The 17,990-nt window shown below is 63.3% G+C and overlaps 2 protein-coding genes across 5 annotated transcripts; both read right to left on the minus strand.

The window, feature by feature from the left end:
• Positions 1 to 248: 248 nt before the first annotated feature.
• Positions 249 to 5,291, minus strand: VPS28 (VPS28 subunit of ESCRT-I). Of its 2 annotated transcripts, XM_037023364.2 has the most exons (11): positions 5,180 to 5,291; positions 4,178 to 4,944; positions 3,618 to 3,758; positions 3,002 to 3,030; positions 2,846 to 2,883; positions 2,469 to 2,558; positions 1,633 to 1,738; positions 1,407 to 1,508; positions 837 to 890; positions 642 to 733; positions 249 to 502 (listed from the first exon to the last, which is right to left on the minus strand). In XM_037023364.2, exons 2-11 carry the CDS (start codon positions 4,857 to 4,859, stop codon positions 292 to 294), a joined length of 1,545 nt encoding a protein of 514 aa, XP_036879259.2. In that variant the 5' UTR covers positions 4,860 to 4,944; positions 5,180 to 5,291; the 3' UTR covers positions 249 to 291. The 2 variants fall into 2 exon arrangements, with proteins under 2 accessions (XP_036879259.2, XP_017532782.3); XM_017677293.3 differs by lacking the exon at positions 5,180 to 5,291 and having other exon boundaries at positions 249 to 554; positions 4,178 to 5,157.
• A 144-nt stretch (positions 5,292 to 5,435) lies between these two features.
• On the minus strand, positions 5,436 to 17,391 carry TONSL (tonsoku like, DNA repair protein). Of its 3 annotated transcripts, none has more exons than XM_073230341.1 (26): positions 17,132 to 17,391; positions 16,946 to 17,041; positions 16,641 to 16,783; positions 16,184 to 16,367; positions 15,743 to 15,872; positions 15,311 to 15,527; positions 15,118 to 15,232; positions 14,667 to 14,812; positions 14,440 to 14,592; positions 14,147 to 14,272; positions 13,816 to 13,996; positions 12,685 to 12,764; positions 12,495 to 12,584; positions 12,120 to 12,192; positions 11,869 to 12,032; positions 11,663 to 11,786; positions 10,816 to 11,534; positions 10,634 to 10,710; positions 10,066 to 10,219; positions 9,917 to 9,995; positions 9,099 to 9,400; positions 8,797 to 8,965; positions 7,949 to 8,124; positions 7,444 to 7,517; positions 6,856 to 6,989; positions 5,436 to 5,761 (listed from the first exon to the last, which is right to left on the minus strand). In XM_073230341.1, exons 1-26 carry the CDS (start codon positions 17,331 to 17,333, stop codon positions 5,568 to 5,570), a joined length of 4,302 nt encoding a protein of 1,433 aa, XP_073086442.1. In that variant the 5' UTR covers positions 17,334 to 17,391; the 3' UTR covers positions 5,436 to 5,567. The 3 variants fall into 3 exon arrangements, with proteins under 3 accessions (XP_073086442.1, XP_073086443.1, XP_017532775.3); XM_073230342.1 differs by having other exon boundaries at positions 12,694 to 12,764; positions 17,132 to 17,389; XM_017677286.3 differs by having other exon boundaries at positions 15,311 to 15,482; positions 17,132 to 17,388.
• Between the last annotated feature and the right edge of the window lie 599 nt (positions 17,392 to 17,990).

Raw genomic sequence — 17,990 nt, forward strand, 5'->3', positions numbered from 1 at the left:
TCACACCTCCGAGCCTGGGCAGCAGAGGCACCTGCACCCAGCCAGCTGGGCACCCAAGCTGCCCAGGAATCCCATGAAAGGTGGGGGAGGTGTGAGCCTCCTCTGCAGTGAGGATTGAGCCACACCTGGCCCAGGTGGAGGCTCACACAGGCAGTGCCCCCAGAGGCTGCTGCCCCTAAACTGGCACTTAGGCCCAGAGGCATGCAGATATGCAGGGCTGGTGCTGGGGAGAATACAGGAGCAGGGAGGTCAGAAAGCATCTTTATTGTGGGGAGGGAGGGGATTACAGGGTCACGACACCATAGACAGACACACAGACAGGCTGCTATGGACAGCAAGACACATGCAGACCGTGCAGGGGCCAACATCCGAGGAAGCAGGAGGGCTGCTGTGGGAGGCTCCTCCCCAAGCCCAGCCTGGGCAGGGACCACGGGACTCAGGCGTGCAGGAACCGGTTGAAGGCATTGTAGGCCGACTCCAGGTCAAAGAGCATCTGGCGCACCTGGGAGTCGTCCAGCTCGTCAGATGCAGACATGCCGCTCAGCGTCTGCAGCCTGTGGGACACAGGGCCAGGCGCGAGGGGAGGAGCAGCAGCCGGGGCCAGAAGGGCCAGGGCTGCGGGCCTTCGGGGACACACTCACCACTGGCTGACCGTTTGGCGGCCCTCAAAGTCAGGGGGCAGGTGGCTCATACGGTGCATGGTCTCCATCAGCTCCCGCAGGTCAGGCTGGATCTGCAGAAGTGACACAGGGAGGGATCTGGGGCCCCTGCCCCTGCACCCCCCCATGCCCTCCCAGCACCTGTGCTCAGCCTCCCGCCCTGCCTGGGAGATGCACCTCATCCATGGCACGGATCTCCAAGCGCAGCTTGTCCATCACCGTGATGAAGAGCTGGGGGCGAATGTGTGCATGAGGCGACCTAGACCCAGGGGGCCGAGGGTGGGAGCCGCCTTGCCACCCACAGGCCTGATTCCTCTGGGAGGCCGAGCTCAGGTCAGCCCTGCCCAGGCCCCCTCTGGCCTCAGGAACCCGCTCTTCGTCCTCAGCCTCCCCACTCTACAACTTCGCTGTCCAGCAGTCACTCAGACCTCACCCCCACTCCTGAAGCCCTCTCCCTGCAGCTTAGCCCCCGGGGCAGCGAGCTGCTGTTGTTCATGGCCCTGCTTTGACTGGGCCTCCTAGGCATAGCCTATGTGGGTCTCAGGCTGGAGAGGAGCCTGGGGGGCTTCCTGGATGCAGCCAAGGGGGAAAGGTCTGCTCACCCCTCTTGTTCCCAGCTACAGGGGTCCCCCACCCCGAGTCTCAGTGCTGCGCAGCCCTGGAGACCCCAGGGCTCTGCACGTGTGGCCAGTGGTTGGCATTAGCTCCCCTGACGCCCCCCAGGACCCTGGGGCCATGGGGGCGCACCGAGACGACGTCGGCGATGCAGCGGTTGAGGTTGCCCTTGTCATCCTTGATAGTGATGGGCCGGTCCTCCTTGATCCTCTCCATGGCCAATGGGCAGTCCAGCTGAGAACAGGACGGTGCAGGGACCGGGCCTCACAGGGCAGCCCTGTGCCGGACAGGCCCACCGCAGCGGCACCCACACCTCCCACGTCCCGCCCCCTCAGAGTGCAGGGGCCAGCTCTCTCACACGGAACTTGCGGCAGAATTCATCAATGGAGCTGATCTCTGAGCCCTGAACCTGCCGGAAGGCGGCTTTGTACTGCACCAGGAGGCGGGAGCAGGCTGCAGTGTACCTAGGGAGAGGGCCAGGCTGATGCCCTCCCCTCCCTCGGCCCATCCAGACCAGGCAGCACCCATAGAGGGCTGGACGACAGGGCGAAGATGGACCTTCAGGGGCCAAAGTTTCCCTTCAGGTGTATGTGAGGAAAGAACTCTGGACGAGAATGAGTTGGGGGTGTGTGTGGGTGGGGGGGTGGCCAAAATATGTCCACCACATGTGGCCAGGCCTGGGCCATGCAGACTGGCCCCAAGTCCAATATTGGGCTGAGGCCTGCCTGGCCCCACCTGCCCTCTCCTGGAACACATTAGCTGTGCCTACACACCAGCAGTTCACGGTCCTATGCGGCAGGCCTGCTGCACTGAACAAAGGCCTCATGTACCTCCTGGGGGCCAGCCAGGCCTGGTCAGCAGCGTCTCACAGACAGACCCAACCTTCCTGCTTGCCTTCTGAAGATAATAACCTAGGACCAGGTTGGCGGACATGCGTGTACCCCAGCACATTTCAGTACCGCTGCTGGGACTTCCTGGTTGAGCCAGCACCGAGGCCACTAGTACCCAGGGGTGCCCTCCTTGCGCCAGGTGGGCATCCTCAGCCTGATGCGGGAGGTAGAGGCCCACATGGGCCGCCCAGCTTGGGCCTCAGACCTGCTCTTGCTTCCTACTAAGCACCCAGGTCCTGGAAGGAAGAAACAAGCTTCCAAGGACAGGTGTCTTGGAGTTCGGGCACAGGGACAGCAAGCTCACTCATTGGGCGTGACACAGTCCTTGATGTACGCCTTCTCCAGGGCCTGCATCGTCTTCACGACTGCAAACAGCTCTGCCATGTTGTCATACCTGGAAAACACGTCCATCAGGACACGGCCGCCAAAGGCGGGAAAGCAGAGGCCCCAGGGCCCAGGGCACCAGTCCTACTGGTGTGGCTAAGGCAAAGCTCCTCACCTGGCTGCCTCCTACCCTACTCCAGGTGGAGGCTTCTGGGGAACGTTTCCCCAACTTGACCCCACATACTCCTGACCTCAATGGGGGTGGGTCTGGGGGTTGGAGGAGGCTGCTCAGGGGAGGTGGGTTGGGTGGGCACAGGTATGTGTGTTGGGGGTGGGCAGCCTGCTGGTTGGACTTACTTCTCCCGTTCCCGTGCATTCTTGTACAGCTTCACTTCCTGTTGGAGAGGGGCGCAGTGTGTCAGCTAAAAGCAGCAGGTGGCTACCAGGTCCTGGAGACACTCACACCGGTATTTACTGCTAGCCAGTGCTGGCCAGGGAGTGTCTGTCACTCACCTCATACAGCTCCGGCTTGTTCCCAGGGGCTGCAACAGAGCAGGCAGAGAGCTGGCAGGCTGGCCGCAAGGATGGCCCCAAGTGGGCCTGGCCACCTATCCTGAGCACAGCCTCATTCCAACACCCTTCCAGAGTCCCCCTGTGTTAAATCCCAAAGAGCCCCGAGGAAACTGGAGGATGGGGATTCCAATCTTGACTCCCCCCATCAGTTTGTCAGGGGCTGAGCAGAGGGCATGGCTTGGGCCACGGAGCTCTGTGCCAGGCCTGGTCCCCCATGTCACTGCAGTTCCTTGGCTGCCTCGTTGCAGCGGGGCGACCACACCTTCCTTACAGCGCAAACATTTGTTATGTGCTTCATCACCCTTCCTTGGTTTGGTGACTCTGGGATGCCCAGGACCCCTGAAGTTCTGATCACACTAAAGCTGTCTGTGTCCAGCTGGCCCCTCCTGGGGCAGGTCTCTGGGGTCCCATGATAGACTACACCAGACCCTGGCCTATGGAGCAGACGCTTACAGACCCCCAGCCCCCAATGTCCAGCCACCACTCCCATCAGCCTCTGCAGAGAGGCTGAGAGCCTGGGCCCTCTGGGTCCCTGCCCAGCTTGGGCAGCACTCACCTCCCATGCCTGGAGTGACTGGGATCCCGTGAAACATCCTGTGGGCTCTGGTCGCAGCAGAGACTGGGGAGCAGAGCCGGGGTCGGCTCAGAGGTGCCCTCCAACACTCCTGAGTGCTGAGGTCGTGGAGAGCGTCCTCACCTTCCACAGAGACAGGTGAGAAACAGCATGAAGGACACAAGGCACTGCGGGCAGTGCAGGGGGACACCGGCCCTGCCCTGGAAGATGTCAGGAGGAAGCAGGTGCAGATAAGCACCTGAGGAGAGCGGACCCACGGCAAGGGGCGGTTTGTCAGGGCCGCTCTGAGCCAGGCACTCGGGAGGAAGAACAGGTGGCAGCTGTCACACATTCCACCTGGGGAGGAACGTTTGGGTAAAAGGAATAGCACACATAACATGAGGCCTGAATATAGGAACAAATTTCGAGGAGCAGACAAGCCTGGGACATAGTCAATGGGCTTCGAGTGAGGGGCATCCTTGGGAATGAAGATGGAGGGTAGGCGGGACACATATACAACATTGAAAGGTCAGGAGGAAGAGTCAGGGTTTATACTAACGTACTAATGCAGCAAGAGCTGTCCGAGGGCTGAAGGCTCTTGGGGCTCCCAGCTGGATAGGGGGCTGAGGAAGCAGGAAACCCCTGGGAGGGTCCTGCCCAGTCAGGAAGCAGATGCAATGGCTGGCCCAGCTCAAGACACACTTTGGAGGTGGAAACCACCAAACCAATAAAAGATTTGAAGTGGAGTGAAGATGAACAAGGAATCAAAATGACAGCCCTGTTTACCAGCCAAAGAACCATGACGTGAGATGGAGCAGAACAGCGGGGGGCAGGCTTGGAGGGCAGGCGCGCGCTCTGGTTCCCATGTGGTGGTGTGAGAGGCTCCCTGGGTGTGCAAGGAGGGGCGCGGAGGCGGCTGGCGGTCAGACGGGGCTCAGGCCGGCAGCGCTGGGCAGGGACACCCACCGCAGGGAGGGACGGTGTAAACAAGGGCTTCAGGGGCGGAGACAAAAGCGAACGCAGCCCGGGCTGCGGCCTGGAGCGGCCCAGCGTGTGCAGCTCGGGGAGGGGAGGTGGGATACGAGCCGCGAAAGGGCAGGTTAGACAGCCGATCTCCGCAAGGGAGGGGCTGCATCTGAACGGAGGAGTCGCAGGAGCCCAGGGGCGGGGCACGGAGGGGCGGAGGCGTGCCGAGCCCCAGTGCGCGGAAACGAGGAAGGAGTCGCTCCTACAGCGGAATCCCATTTAGCCACGAAAACGCACGCGCCCTGGCTGCCGGCGGAGACACGGCTGGGCCTCACAAGGCGGCATCGGGCCGGAAAGCCGGTTTCTAGAGGACGCCGCTGTCAGGCCACTGCCGGCCCGGGCGAGCAGTGGGGTCCGCGCCACCTGGGGCTCCCGCCGCGCTCGGAGGCGTCAGGGCCAGGAAGGCGGCTCCGGAACCCCAGGGCGAGTGAGGGGCCCGGGCACGAAGTGCCCCTGCAGCGTGGCGACACCCGCGGGCCTAGGCCAGAGCCGCCTGTTCCCACCCGGCCAGTTCCTGCCCGCCCCCCAGCCCGGAGTACCTGGGCGGGATCGGTCGGTCCCGGAGATGGCGGCCCCGCGTGCCGTCCGCGCCTGCGCGCGCCCTCCCCCGCGTGCCGTCCGCGCCTGCGCGCGCTCTCCCCGCCCGCTCACCAGGGAGTTTAATGCAAACACGGCCGCGGCGGCCCTGGTCTGGGAGCGGACGCAATGCCGTGGGTGCGGCTTGCGAGGGGGTAGAGGACCCCGGAACGAAAAGGCTTCATTCTCACACCGCCCACCTCTAAGTGGCCAGATCTGCCTGCAATTCCAGCGGGCTGTTTCCCTACAGCAAAGCAAACCTTTGGCGTCAGGCGGCGGCAGCGGCTTTGTTTATTAGGGGCTTGGGCGGCAGGCAGAGGGCAGGGGGCAGGGGGCAGGGGCGGGCCGCCCTCACAGGCGCCTGAAGAAGAGCTTGGGACCTCGCTCCAGTGTGCACGCGCCCGGGACTGGCTGGCTGCCCAGCATCTGGTGCAGGGTGTCGCGGTCCTCGGCAGAGAGGTGCCTGTTGCACAGCTGCAGCTCCTGCAGCTGCGTGGTGATCTTGCTCCATAGATCCAAGCCCAGGGGGCTCCGGACAGCACAGCCTGCAGAGGGGCGGCAAGAGCAGGCTTCAGGAAGCCGCTCTCAGCAAGCGGAGCCAGGGGAGCCCTGAGGAGCCAGTGCTGTTCAGGAGGTCCCGTGGGGCTCTCAAGCCTGTGTTTTTCTCTTCACCAATGGGACCCTCAGGACAACACGCTTTCTCTGAGGCCCCAAGGGCTGCAGCAAGGTGCACAACAAAACCCCAGGAGAGGCCTAATGACGCTCTAGGAAGGAACATATTGTCCCCAAGGGGCGGCCTGGGATGGTGAGCAACATTCCCTGGTGGTGGTGGGGCAGGAGGGATGCTGAGTAAAATAAATGCTGCCCCTGAACAGTGTTTATGATGGTATCTGGGTCTCTCCATCCATAAAATGGACACAATCGAGCTGCCTGTGAATCTCAGGACACTAGGCTGTCAAAGGCTTGCTCCTCAGAGAGTGCCCAGTAGGCTCAGCACTCGAGGGAGCTTGTGAAGGTGCAGATGCCAGGAAGCCCATTAGTCTGCTTTCAGGAGGTCTTCCTGGAGGAGCCAGCATAGCCCGTGGGGCAGAGGACGAGGAGCAGGAAGAACCCGGGGACTCCCATGTGCCTGCCGACGCCCAGCCCTTATCCTCACGGAGGCAAAGCCTAATGCTCTCCTGCCAGAGACCCCAGCTAGGTGGTCAGTCACCAAATGCCACCTCCCCAGAGGACAGTCAGCTTTGGTGGGGTACTGTGCCTAGGTGGAGCCAGAAGAACAAGTTAAGTCAAGCCACCGGCAGGGAAGTGTCAGAGCAGCCCCTGCCAGGAAGTGGGAAGATCCCTAGTGGCAGCGTTTGCCATCCTGACCTTGAGCTCTCTTGCGCGTGGCAATGACTAAGTCTCTGTGGAAGAGGATCACCTGCCGTGGTCTCCCTTCAAGGGGTAGGTGGAACAGACCAGAGGCAGAGACCCCATGCTCCTGCCTCATCATTTCAGGAGATGGGGGTTCAACCCACCCTTGCTGTCCGACTTGTGGCAGCAACACCCCTTTAGAGGCACCTGGGACTCAGGTCCCTAAGGAGAGAGCTGTATCACCAGCCCTGGCATGACATTTGTGGCCATGACACCTGGCGCTCACCTGACAAGCCAAGGAAGCGGAGGCCTCGAGGTCGTGCCTGGAGGGCAGACAGCAGCTCCTCCAGGCCGGCACTGCTGATCTCGGGGTTGGCAGACAGATCCAGCGAGACAAGAGAGGAGCAGAAAGAGAGGCATCTGAGACGAGGGGAGAAGAGGAGGGGGTCAGTGTCCAGGGAGGGGAGACCCTCAGCCCAGGGAAAGCTGCACCAGACAAACCCACACCTCTGCCTAGGTATTGCCAGGGGCCAGGACCACAGTGGCCGGGCCTGGGTATGCCTGCCTGGCTTGGGTGCCCCTCAGGAGCCAGCTGAGAGTCATGAGAGCAGTGGCTCTAGTGTGGGCTCCACAAAGGGTGAGAGGAAGGGACACATTGGAGGGAAAAGCTCACAAGAGCCAGGGGGCATGGGGAGGAAAATACGGAGGACTGCTAAGTTGGAAGGCAGGGAAGAAGCTGGAGGGAGCCCCATTTTGGGTCTCACTTGGGGAAGGAGCTGGCACCACCTCCAGGGCCCTTCCTTGCCTGAGCCAGCGTCCCCAGCCTCCCGGGCCTGGGGATGAGAGCCCTGCTGACTGGAGACGCGGGCGTTACCTGCTCAAGCCCCTTGCCGCCTCGTCGCCCAAGTGGTTCGCAGACAGGCTCAGGTGCACCAAAGCACAGCCTTCCTAGAGACAGCAGAGGCCCAAGTGGGGCTGGACGAGTGAAGCACCTGCTCTCTCTGCTTCTAACAGGTGGCCCCACACCCAGGCCAGACAGCCTTCTCCCTTGGGAATAAGGGGCATAGACTGCCTGACCCCCAAGGGGTTAGAAAGGAAGAGTGTCCCCAGAATCTGAAGGAAATGCCTCTTCCAGGCAGAAGCCACACTCAGCACACAGCAAGGCCCCGGCTCTGCCTGGAAGAGCCGCAAGAGGGCACTGGAGGCCTGGACACAAGGGGTGCATCCTGGGTCCCAAGTGCTTTTCATGCTGGCCAGGAATTCAGTCCATGGCGGGCTGATCTATAGAAAGCTTGCTCTACAGCGGCCCTCTTCCCCACCCTCTGCGTGCACCCTAGGCTTCAGCAGTAGGACCTCTGGCTTGGATGGTACCCACGTACCTTGGTCAGGTATCTGACCACAGGCTCCACAAGGCCTGAGTCACTCTTGCTGGCTGCCACAGAGCTGAGTTCCAGGTGTAGGAGGTTGTGGGTGGGCAGGCTCTGCAGGACCCGGGTTAAGGTGGTGGCACCCAGGATGTTGTAAGACAGGGACAGTGTCTTCAGGCACTTGGCTTCTGCCACCAGTGGCCAAAACTTCTGTTAGCCCCACACGGCCATCACCCAAGCCCTGCTAGAGTCCTGGGCCCCAAACCCTCATGATTCCTCTGGGGAAGCTGTCTGGAAAACTATCATCCCTGAGATTTTGTGCACATGGAAGACAAGGTAGGTCTTGCCTAGGTCTCCCAGTTTCCCTGGGTCCTCTGCCTGCTGCCATCTGAGGCAGGCCCTGGGCTGGGATGGCCCTGCCTGGTGGCGGGGGCTAGGGAGCACTCAGCTGTCCCAACCCCAGACCCCTCCCCTGCTGCTGCTCTTAGAGCCCTGGGCCCATTTCCTAGCCACCACCTCTGCAGAAAGTCCCCCTAAAGGATCCCCCAGTTCCCTTATTGACACCACAGGCTCTCTGCAGCCCTGGCGGGCTTATGACAGAACTGTCTTGGGCATATGGAACTCAGACCCAGTGAAAACAGTGGGGTAGGTCTCTGGCCTACAGTGTGGCTGGGCGGGGGTGTACCCTGTGGGGACACCTCTGAGCCCAGGCAGGTCCAGCTCCCACACATCACCTGCGTCATCCCAGAAGCCAGGCCTGACACCCAGGACCCCTCCTGCTCAAGGCTGAGCCCCTGGACACATACTCTGAGGGCGACTGGAACCCTGGGGCCAGGGAACAGACATGCCCATCAGCTCACCTTGGAAGGCGCTGCCCAGGGTCACCTGGTGGCTCAGGAAGCTGCGGCCTAAGCCACAGGCCTGGAGGTGCAGAGTGCTGAGCACAGGGCAGGCCCGCAGGATGGAGGCCAGGGCCTGGTCACAGCCATCCCCAAGGGGGTTCATGCTTAAGTCCAGGACTTCCAAGTTCTGTGGAAGACAACGGGTCCCCCCAGGATCTTGTCCCCTTCCCATCCCAGAGCTCTGCCCTGCACCTCCCCACCCAGTGGCAGGCTGAATTCAAAGGTTGTGACATTGCCCTGCTGCTTCCTCGTGTCTCTACCTGCAGGGCAGCCTGACCCAGGAGGCCTGCCGCAAGGTGCTGTAGGCCTTCAGGGCCCAGGTGATTGGAGGAGAGGTCAAGGAGGACCAGGCTGGGCATGGTGCCCAGGGCAGCCAGCAGCTCAGTAACACATCCATCTCCCAGCCGGTTCCCTGCAAGGCGCAGCTCCCGCAGCGCTGCATGCAACTTGAGGGCCCGCAGCAGGGGGCTGAGCTGGGCCTGGCGCAGGGCCAGGGAGCAGGCGCTGAACGACGGGCCCAAGCCCTGGCGCTCCATGGCCCGCAGCACCTGCTGGTGCTCCGCTAAAGGAGGGATATGGCGTCACCAGGGCTGGGGCCTCCCTGTTCTGCCCTGTGATCCCAGGGGCAAAGCGGGCCACCCCTCCTCACTCACTGGAGTGCTGCGGAGCCCACTCCCACAGCCTGGAGACCCAGCGCCACGTGAGTCCCTGTGCACGGCTCGTGGGTAGTGCTGACCCATCTCTGCTGCATCAGGCCCTCCCCAGCAGGGCCCTAACTCCCACCAGCCACCCATCTCACAGTCCACGGCCAGCTTCCCTGGCAGAGCCCAGCCATGCAGACTGCCTACCCGGGGCCCAGCGTCTGAGGCTCTGCTGGCTCTATGCTGTGCCCCCTGCACGTGGAACCATCTTCTACCCACCGCCCTGGGAGGAAAACCCCAGGAAAGTATGGCAGGACTGGGTCTTGGCTGATACCCAGGGTCCTGGGAGAGGCCTGGGGACCTGGGAGTGGCGTGGGCAGGGGACGTGTGCACCCGGCTCCCCTGCCCAGGCCACTGTGGGCTCTCCAGACCCTCACCTTGCTCCAGGCTCTGGCAGGCCCTGCGGTAGCGGTCGGTCAGCGGGGGCAGGTCCCACGAGGCCACCTCAGCCAGCACCTAGAAGGCAGCGCTGGTGAGCAGCCCCAGGAAGCACACCGCGCTCAGGGCCGCAGCTCTGGCCGCTCACCTCCTCGTTGCTCCGCAGGACATCAAGGATGGGGTCCTGCGGGGCCAACAGGGCCCCCTCCTTTCGCAGGGTGAGCCTTGGCATCAGTCCACAGGCCTGGTGGTAGCGCTGGGCAGCCTGGTTGGCCAACCACGCCACAGAGTGGGCCTCCTTGCTGTGGGGACAGACGGCACACTGAGCCCAGGGCTGGCCAGTCCCCACGCACGCCAAGGGAAGGCCTCCAGGGCCCCACCGCCCTTGCTGCGGCTCCACAGCTGCCTCATCTGGCTCCTCCTCTTCCCCTCCCTCTGCGCAGGACACGCCGAGCCCCCTGCCACCCAGCACATCTCCTGCTCCTGAGTTGTTGCTCGGGGCCACAGGGCCTGACCTGACCACTCTGGGAGTCCTGCCTGTCCGTGTGCAGGGCACCCTTGCCTTGGCCTGCAGCCTTGCCCCAGCTACCAGGCCTTCTGGCCAGCAGGAATGAGACAAAACCCAAGTGAGCCCTTCTCACATGGACCACCTGAAGTGCAAACAAGGGGGTCCTCACAGGAGGGAGCTGGGGCCAGGAAGGCAGGTGGAAGCTTACCTGTGTGGGACAGGGACTAGGAAAAGATTATCCTCTACCCGCACTCGCACCCGGATGGGAGGGGGCAGGGCTGGGCCCTGGTGGGGGGACAGGCTGTGTCAGGAAGAATAGCCTCCCACCCTCACTGCCCCCCCGGCAAACCCAGCCAGGGAGCCGGCTCTGCTCCAGGTGCACACACCTACCAAGGACTGGCCTGCCGAAGGGCTCTCCCTGCTGGGCCCCAAGGGCCTGGGGATGTCAGGGCTCCGTGGGGGCTCTGTGGCTGACCTGAAGTCTCTACCTGCCCTGGCCAAACCACTCCAACTCTTGAGATGGGGCAGCTGGCTCTGCCTGGCCCGGGCCTGAGGCCCGACAGTGCTGCTGCTGCTTGACCCCAAGGCCCTGTGCCTGGTGCTGTGGCCCCTGCCTTGGGGGCAGGGCGGGTGGCTGTGCACCACGTGTGAGTCGTCCTCCAGCCAGTCATCAGTCAGGCTCTGCTCAGAAATGAGTGCCGCCTGGGCAGTGGGGCTCTCGACTGGGTCCTGAGGGGGACCAGGCTCCAGGCAGTAGCTCTGGGCACTGCCCACACTGTGGGCAGTACAGTCTGCACTCCCTGCGGCTGCCTCTCTGTCACTGGTGGAGCCAAATGCCCAGGACTTGGCTTGTGGGGCAGAACGCCGGGGCCTCTTCTGGGTTGGCTGTGGGGTGCCCGTGCTGTCCCCGCCCTCTGAACCGCTACTGGGCAGTTTGTGCCTGCCCTTCCGTGGCCTGGCCACAGCTGGTGCTGCTTGCCCCGGGGAGACCCTGGCAGGGGCCTGGGACACCTCGGGGGTTCCTGGGCAGGGGCTCAAAGGAGGAGAGGTCTCAGCATCAAACAGATGGCCACTTGGGAGGCCCTGGAGAGCCAGGGAGCTGTGGGGAGCTGTGGGGAAAAAGGGTCCACTGTGAGGCAGGGCCCGGTACCCCCAGCAGCCTCACCAAGGCCTTGGAACCAGGGCCTGGGCGTCCCTAGGCCAATGTCATCTCCGGAGGCAGGAGGCCCATGCTTGCCTTGGCCGGAGGAGGCTGCCCGGAGCAGCTCTGCCATGGTGCTGGCCTTCTCACGGGTCTCGCTGTCCAGATCCTTGCGGTACAGCCTCACCCACTGCTGCAGTGTCTCCAGCGGGCTGTGGCCCTGTGTGGCACCCAGCTGAGCAGGGCCGGCAGGAGCACCCGCCACAGCAGCCCACACCCACTGTGTACACGTCCTCACTCACCTTCGCGGTTCGGAGGCCGACAGATGCCCCCCGCTCAAGGAGCAGCTCAGCGACCTCGAAGTGGCCACAGTTGAGGGCATCATGCAGGGGGGTTATGCCCTCACAGCCCTGGCCGCCCGGATCGTCAACCACAGCCCCCCTGTCCAGCAGGAAGCGAACAATGTCTGCAGGCAAGGAATGTGCATCAGCCCCCAGAGCTGTCGTCAGACCTTCCCTCAGTGTGTGCCAGCAGCCCCCCTGCCCTTGCTCACCCAGATGCCCATAGTTGCAGGCCTCGTGCAGGGGAGTCCAGCCACAGTAGTCCCGGGGGCTCAGCGGGTGGCCCTGTAGCCAAGGATGGAAGGAGCCTGGGCTTGCCCCGAGGCTCTGAGGCTTGAGGAGGGCCAGGGCCTCAGTCCCAGAACCCAGAGCAGGCCCCGAGGGTTTGTCCCCTGACCCTGGCCTAAGTCCAACCACTGGGCGAAGCGTTTCCAGAAGGCCCCTGCAGGGACTTGTGCGGGGCCAGCAGCCACGGGTGTGCCCTCCAGCCCCCATGCCCTGCCATGTCTCCCTGGGGCAGACAGTGTACCCATCAGAGAGCCCCTGCTATAGCCTGCAGGCTGGCAGGAACAGGGCAGCAGGCCCACCTGCCTCACGAGATCCTGGACGCGACCCAGATGGCCCTCGATGCAGGCTCGGTGCAGCAGGGTCTCCCCAACGTCATTGCGCCGGTTCCACTGTGGGCAATCACCCCAGGACAGGGAGCAGAGGTGTGAGGGGACCAGGCAACACTGGGGGGCACGAGAGGGAGACACACGCCCGCCCCACCGTCCTCACCTTACTTACCCTCTGCTGACCCAAGCAGCCCCGCAGCTCCTCCTCCTCCAGCTGCTGGGACCGGCCATCAGCCTCTTCCTCTGGAACAGAGGCAAGCCCACCGTTCCAGGTGAGCCAGGCTCCCTGCCTGGCCCCCAGGCTCCCCTGACGTAACAGCTCGGAAAGGGAGGGCCCGGTGCTGGCTCCTAATCCACTCCCACCCAGGGTCTCTGCCCACGGGGGATGCAGTGCTGACCTTTCTGACCACCTGTCGTCCACTGAGCACTGGCCTCTCATCCTGCACTCATACTGCACACATGCGCGCCCACCCAACCTCCTGCCTGCTCCATGTCCAGCCCCTCTGCACCTCCACTGCTGCCCTCTGCTCCCTCCTACACCACTGGCCTTTTCTAGAATCTTCTTCCTCATGGGCTCCTCTTACTCTGGCTGTGTTGGACGGCATCGCCTGATGTTCCTGCCTCCCCTACCCTGTGGCTCCCTGCACCCACACACCAGCCATACTCAGGCTGACGCTGCTTTAGGGCACAGCTGGGCCTTCCCACAACCCCTGGCCACTCACCTAGAAGTTCTAGAGGCCCTCCAAGTTCAAAATCGAACCTGTTCCTTCTGGCCTCAGGGAGACCACTCAGCCAGAATGCGTTGACTCCGTAGGCCCACCCGCCTCCCTGGCCCTGCTACCAAGGTGGCAGCAGTACAAACCCACCCAACCTCTCCCACTCCACCTTCCATGAGGCTGGCCATGCCCGCCTCGGGAAAACCTGCCCTGGCTGGAGGAGATGCCGAGTGCCTGTTCATGGAGGCCAACATGCCCGCCTCCACTCCCACCCTGCCTGCCCACTGCTCCACTTTAGGATGCTATTTCCCCAGGTCAGGCCCCATGCCACCCCCATAGCAGACATCGCCAGCCTCTGTCACCAGCCCCTCCAGGAAGGGTTACAGGACCACCTCGTGTTCCCTGCATGCAACTCCCTCTGTCTGCCTCACCGTCACTGGTGACCCTTCCTGTGCAGGGGCTGCCTCTTCCTGCCCCAAGGCCACGAGGGCCCGGGCCCCAGCCCGAGCCCTGGGCCAGCACAGGGAAGGCTTCACGGAGAAAACTCCAGGGCCAGCCAAGGCAGCATCAGGCCTCACCACTCTCCGAGAGCTCCACCTCACTGGCCTCTGGGGCGCCCTCCGTGCCCTCCTCGCCCTCCTCATCCTCCTCCTCTTCCGCCTCAGCCACACTCAGCTCCTGCAGTTTGGCTTCCGTGTCAGGGGCCTCCTGGGGCTGCAGCCTCAGCTGGACGGCATGGAGGTGCTGAAGGACCCGCCTCTGAGAAGCAGGGACGCTGACTCAGGGAAGGCCTGGGCACCAGCAGTCCTGAGCGGGAATGGCCTTGGGGAGCAGGGAGGGCAGGCAGGCTGCAGGGAGGTGCGCTTGGGGATCCCAGAGCGGGTGAGGGTGGGGGGTGGGCTCCTGTACCTGCAGCTGCCTCTGCTGAGCCTGCTGAGCACAGCTGAGAGCCTTCTGGAAGCATGGCGCCAACAGCTCGTAGGCATCGCCAGCCTCCTCACGGGACAGTGCGATATTCAACCAAGTCTTGGCCTCCTGGAGCAGGAGGGGAGAGGAACTCAGCGGCTGCCGCCTGCTGCACTGAGCGGACCACAGCCTCTCAGAAGCTCACTCCTGCTGCTCACGCAACACAGAGGGGCAGGCCCAGTGCAGGAAGCACAGAGCTCTGCATGCTAGGGAGTCCAGCTGTCCCTGCTGCTCACCTCCAGGACATCACCGCCACGCAGCCGTAGCTCCTGTTTATAGTGGTGCACAGCTCGGCGGTGGTCCTTCATGTCTCCCGAGGTGGCAGCCAGGGATACATGGATGACAGCCAGCTCAGGTCCTGGCCTGCTGAGCAGCTCTGCAAAATGCAGCTGGGGAGGCAGCAGCCGTGAGGCCAGTCCAGAGTGGCACCACCTCTCTCCTCCCACGCCAGCTGGACATGCACCTGCTTCTGGTAGGCCTCAGCTGCCTTGGGGAAGTCGCCTGCCTTGGAGAACAAGTCCCCTAGCTGTTCACAGATGCCCATGGCGCCCTGGGGGTCACCGCCTTCAGACTCCTCCAGCTGCTGCTGCAGCCGGACCACCGCCAGCACTGCCAGAAAGAGAACTGTGCAAGGGTGGCACAGGACAGCACTCTGACCCGGCTCTACCACCTGTGAGCCAAGTGTCCTCAGGAGGGCCAGCCACCCTCCCTGGGCCTCGGCTCACCTGCCAGTAAGGGGGTGGTACCCTGTGGGGCTGTGGCAAAAATCAGACAAACTCATAACAAAGCAGTGCCTGCCTCACAGCAAGAGGGGACCATGGCTGGATGCTACTTGTCAGTCTTCCAGGCCCCATGCACTGACCACTCCATCCCGAGAGGGAGGGACAGCTCCTCAGGTCCCTTTTCAGGCTCACCATACTTGAGGGTCTGGCATACTGCCACCTTCTGCAAAGGCTTCTGGGAGCCCAGCCTGTAGGCCTTCTTCAGGACTCTTTTGGCAGCCAAGAAATCCCCCAGGTCTTGGAGGACCTGGGGGCAAGGGCAGGTGAGGCTTGCAGACCCTAAGGCCTGAGCCCCCGGGGCAAGCCCAGGTAGCTGAGGGCACACCTGCGAGATGAGCACGCAGCACTCGCTCTCCATGCAGTCCCTCCTTAGGACGCGCGCGCACTCCCGGGCCCCCTCCAGACAGCGCATGGCCTGGGAGTGCCGCCCTTGGCGCCAGTGGATGGCACCCAGGTTGTAACGGGCACGGAACAGGTCTTCATAGAGGTGGTTCTGCCTGTAGGAGGTGACAGGCACTCGGTATACCTGCAGCACTCCTGCTCTAGGACAGCACAAACATGTACCCAACATGCTGGTGGGCAGCTGCTAATGCTACTCTGGGTCCCAGCCCCACAAGCCAGCCTGTGCCTCCCCCAGCCAGTGGCACAGAGCACCTCTGCTAATGGGAAATGACAGGGGCAGGGGGCACCCTCTCAAAATGCCCTTGGGAGCTGCCCACCCCAAGCAAGTGCCTCCTGGGGTGGAGCTAGGCCTTACTCAGCGAGAAAGATGCTCTTCCTGAAGTAGTCATTGCACAGGTCCACCTGCTGCAGACTCTCAAAAGTAAGGCCCAGGTTTAGGTAGAGCCGTGCCCTCATCTCACTCAGCTCTCGCTTGGCCAATGTCCCTAGAAAATGCCCCAGCAGATGCTTGGTGCCGCATCCCCACCTGAGATCTCCAGCTTCAGGCTGTCCAGCTTCTTTCCCATCCCCCCTTCCACCTCTCACTGTGGGTGCCAGGGATCCTGCTGCAAAGCATACAGGAGTGAAGAGCAATGACAAGGCATGGCTGCAGAGGACATGGGCCACAGGTCCCTTTGGGGGGACTTCTAAGGACATATGTCAGCTTCACAAAGTGGGGGCGCCCAGGCAGGTGGGACCCACCACACAGGCAGGTCAGGAGGCAGCCGTGGGGTATCAGGCCCCTGAGGGCACTCACCCTGCAGCTTCTCGTCCACGATAGCCAAGCTCTTCTCAAAGGCGGTCTGTGCCTGCAGCAATGCCTCCTGTGACTGCTGGTGATCATGGATGTCCAGGTGGGTGCGGCCAATGGTGGCCCAGGCCCTCTGCACCTCGATGTGGTTGGACAGAGAACAGGCCAGCTCCAGGTAGCAGTGCTGGTGCTGGGTGCAGAGAAATGGCCCCAGTGAAGCAATCCCCACTTCAAGCAAACGCCACATGCTCCTCCAACTTCAGGGGGTCCCCACCCTTGCCCAGGAGAGCTCCCCCAAACCCCCAGGGCAGGCCAAAGCCAGGCCTTGCACCCCCCCATCTCCTCTAGCCAGAAGCCTGAGCAATGGAGACTGAGCATCCCTCCTCAGAAAGAGAGCCCCACGAGGCGTGGGTCTAGGAGGGCTGGTGTAGCAAGGGTGGGCCCAGGCCGGATCTCCACCCACCTGCAGGGCAGCGGGGTAGTCCTGCAACTCCGCCAGCCGCTCTCCGACCTTGCGGTGGGCCACTGCGCGGCCGAGGGCGTCGCCGGCGCTTTCCAGGAGCTGCAGTTCCTGCTGATGCTCCCGCAGGGCCTCCGCGTACTGGCCTGGGCGAGCGGGCGCCGCAGGCTTCAGCCCGGGCGACCGTCCAGCCGGCTACGGCCGCTAGGGCGAGCGGACAGCGGCCGCCAGGCGGGGCGCTCAGCAAGGTCCCCTTACCCGCACCCACTCCCCGGGACCCCACCCTGAGTCGGGGGCGGAGCACGTACCATGGCTGGCCAGGAGCTCCCCGAGCTGGTGGCAGGAGGCGGCCTCCTCCCGCAGGTGCCCGCTCCTCTGGGCCTTGGCCTTAGCCTTGGCCAGCTCTGCAGAGAGGGATGGGGCCGGGAAGCTGAGCCCTCCGCCGGGGCGAGCCAGACCCGCTTCCGGCCCCCACGCGCGCCTTAGGGACTCACGGCGAAGTTCGCGCTCCAGGATTGCGTTGGGCCGCGGCGCGCGGGGATCCGGACTTCCCGCGCTCTCGGGAGCCCCGGCGCTACGCCCCCCGGCCCCGCCCCCGGGCTGCATGGGCCGCGGAGCATCCTGGGGAGTGTAGTCCAGTCGCCCGGGGTATCCTGGGAACTGTAGTGTGACGGGCGGGCGCCTAACCGGACTCATGCGGCCTCGCGGAGGGCGGCCATGTGGAGTCGAGCCTCTGGGGCTCCCGCCGCGTCCTGTCACTGACCCCTCGCACACAACCTTCCTGCACGTGCGGCTCTACCAGAGGGACGCACCGCCCTCACATGAGGCGAAGACGGTGTCTGGACGCACACGCCCGAGCAGCCGGGGGATTAAGGAGCCCTCGCGCCCTCCCGCAGACCTGCGGAACAGCTCGGATGCCGCCGCGCGGTCCCCACACACGGGGACTCAACCCCCGGTGCTATCGGGGGAAATGAGCAAAGTGCTGCTCCCTCCTTGTGCTTGCCGATTGTTCTTCTGGAAAACTCACTGTATGCGCCTTTAAAACTGCCAAACCATTGTGTGCTGAAAGGAAAGGAGTAGGATGGGGGCTTGGAGCACTGTGACCCGGATTTCTCACCTGCAGGATAGTCCGGTGGACGCCTGGGTGTGTGGACTTGGTGAATCCAGGCCCCAGACCTCTAAATGCTTGCGCTGCCCCCCACCACCTTGAGAACAAACACCTGTCACCTTGGAGCTCTCAGTCTCATAGCACCCCAGCCCTGGGCCCCTCGCGCCTCAGAGAGACCTGGAAGGAGCGGGAGAGGTCACGTTTATTTTCACTTTTTATTAAAGTATTATCGATCTACACTATTA

Source organism: Manis javanica, chromosome 2 (assembly GCF_040802235.1).
Source record: "Manis javanica isolate MJ-LG chromosome 2, MJ_LKY, whole genome shotgun sequence".
NCBI lineage: Eukaryota > Metazoa > Chordata > Mammalia > Pholidota > Manidae > Manis > Manis javanica.

Coding starts and splice junctions, on each gene's coding strand:
- VPS28 (XM_037023364.2), bottom strand. CDS start 4,859: ATGGGATTCCGCTGTAGGAGCGACTCCTTCCTCGTTTCCGCGCACTGG. Junction 1,739..2,468: donor GACTGTGTCACGCCCAATGA/GTGAGCTTGCTG, acceptor CCCTCTCCCTAG/GTACACTGCAGCCTGCTCCC. Junction 891..1,406: donor GCATCGCCGACGTCGTCTCG/GTGCGCCCCCAT, acceptor ATTCGCCCCCAG/CTCTTCATCACGGTGATGGA.
- TONSL (XM_073230341.1), bottom strand. CDS start 17,333: ATGAGTCCGGTTAGGCGCCCGCCCGTCACACTACAGTTCCCAGGATAC. Junction 16,368..16,640: donor ACTACCCCGCTGCCCTGCAG/GTGGGTGGAGAT, acceptor CTCTGCACCCAG/CACCAGCACTGCTACCTGGA. Junction 5,762..6,855: donor CCGCTTCCTTGGCTTGTCAG/GTGAGCGCCAGG, acceptor GCCCCTCTGCAG/GCTGTGCTGTCCGGAGCCCC.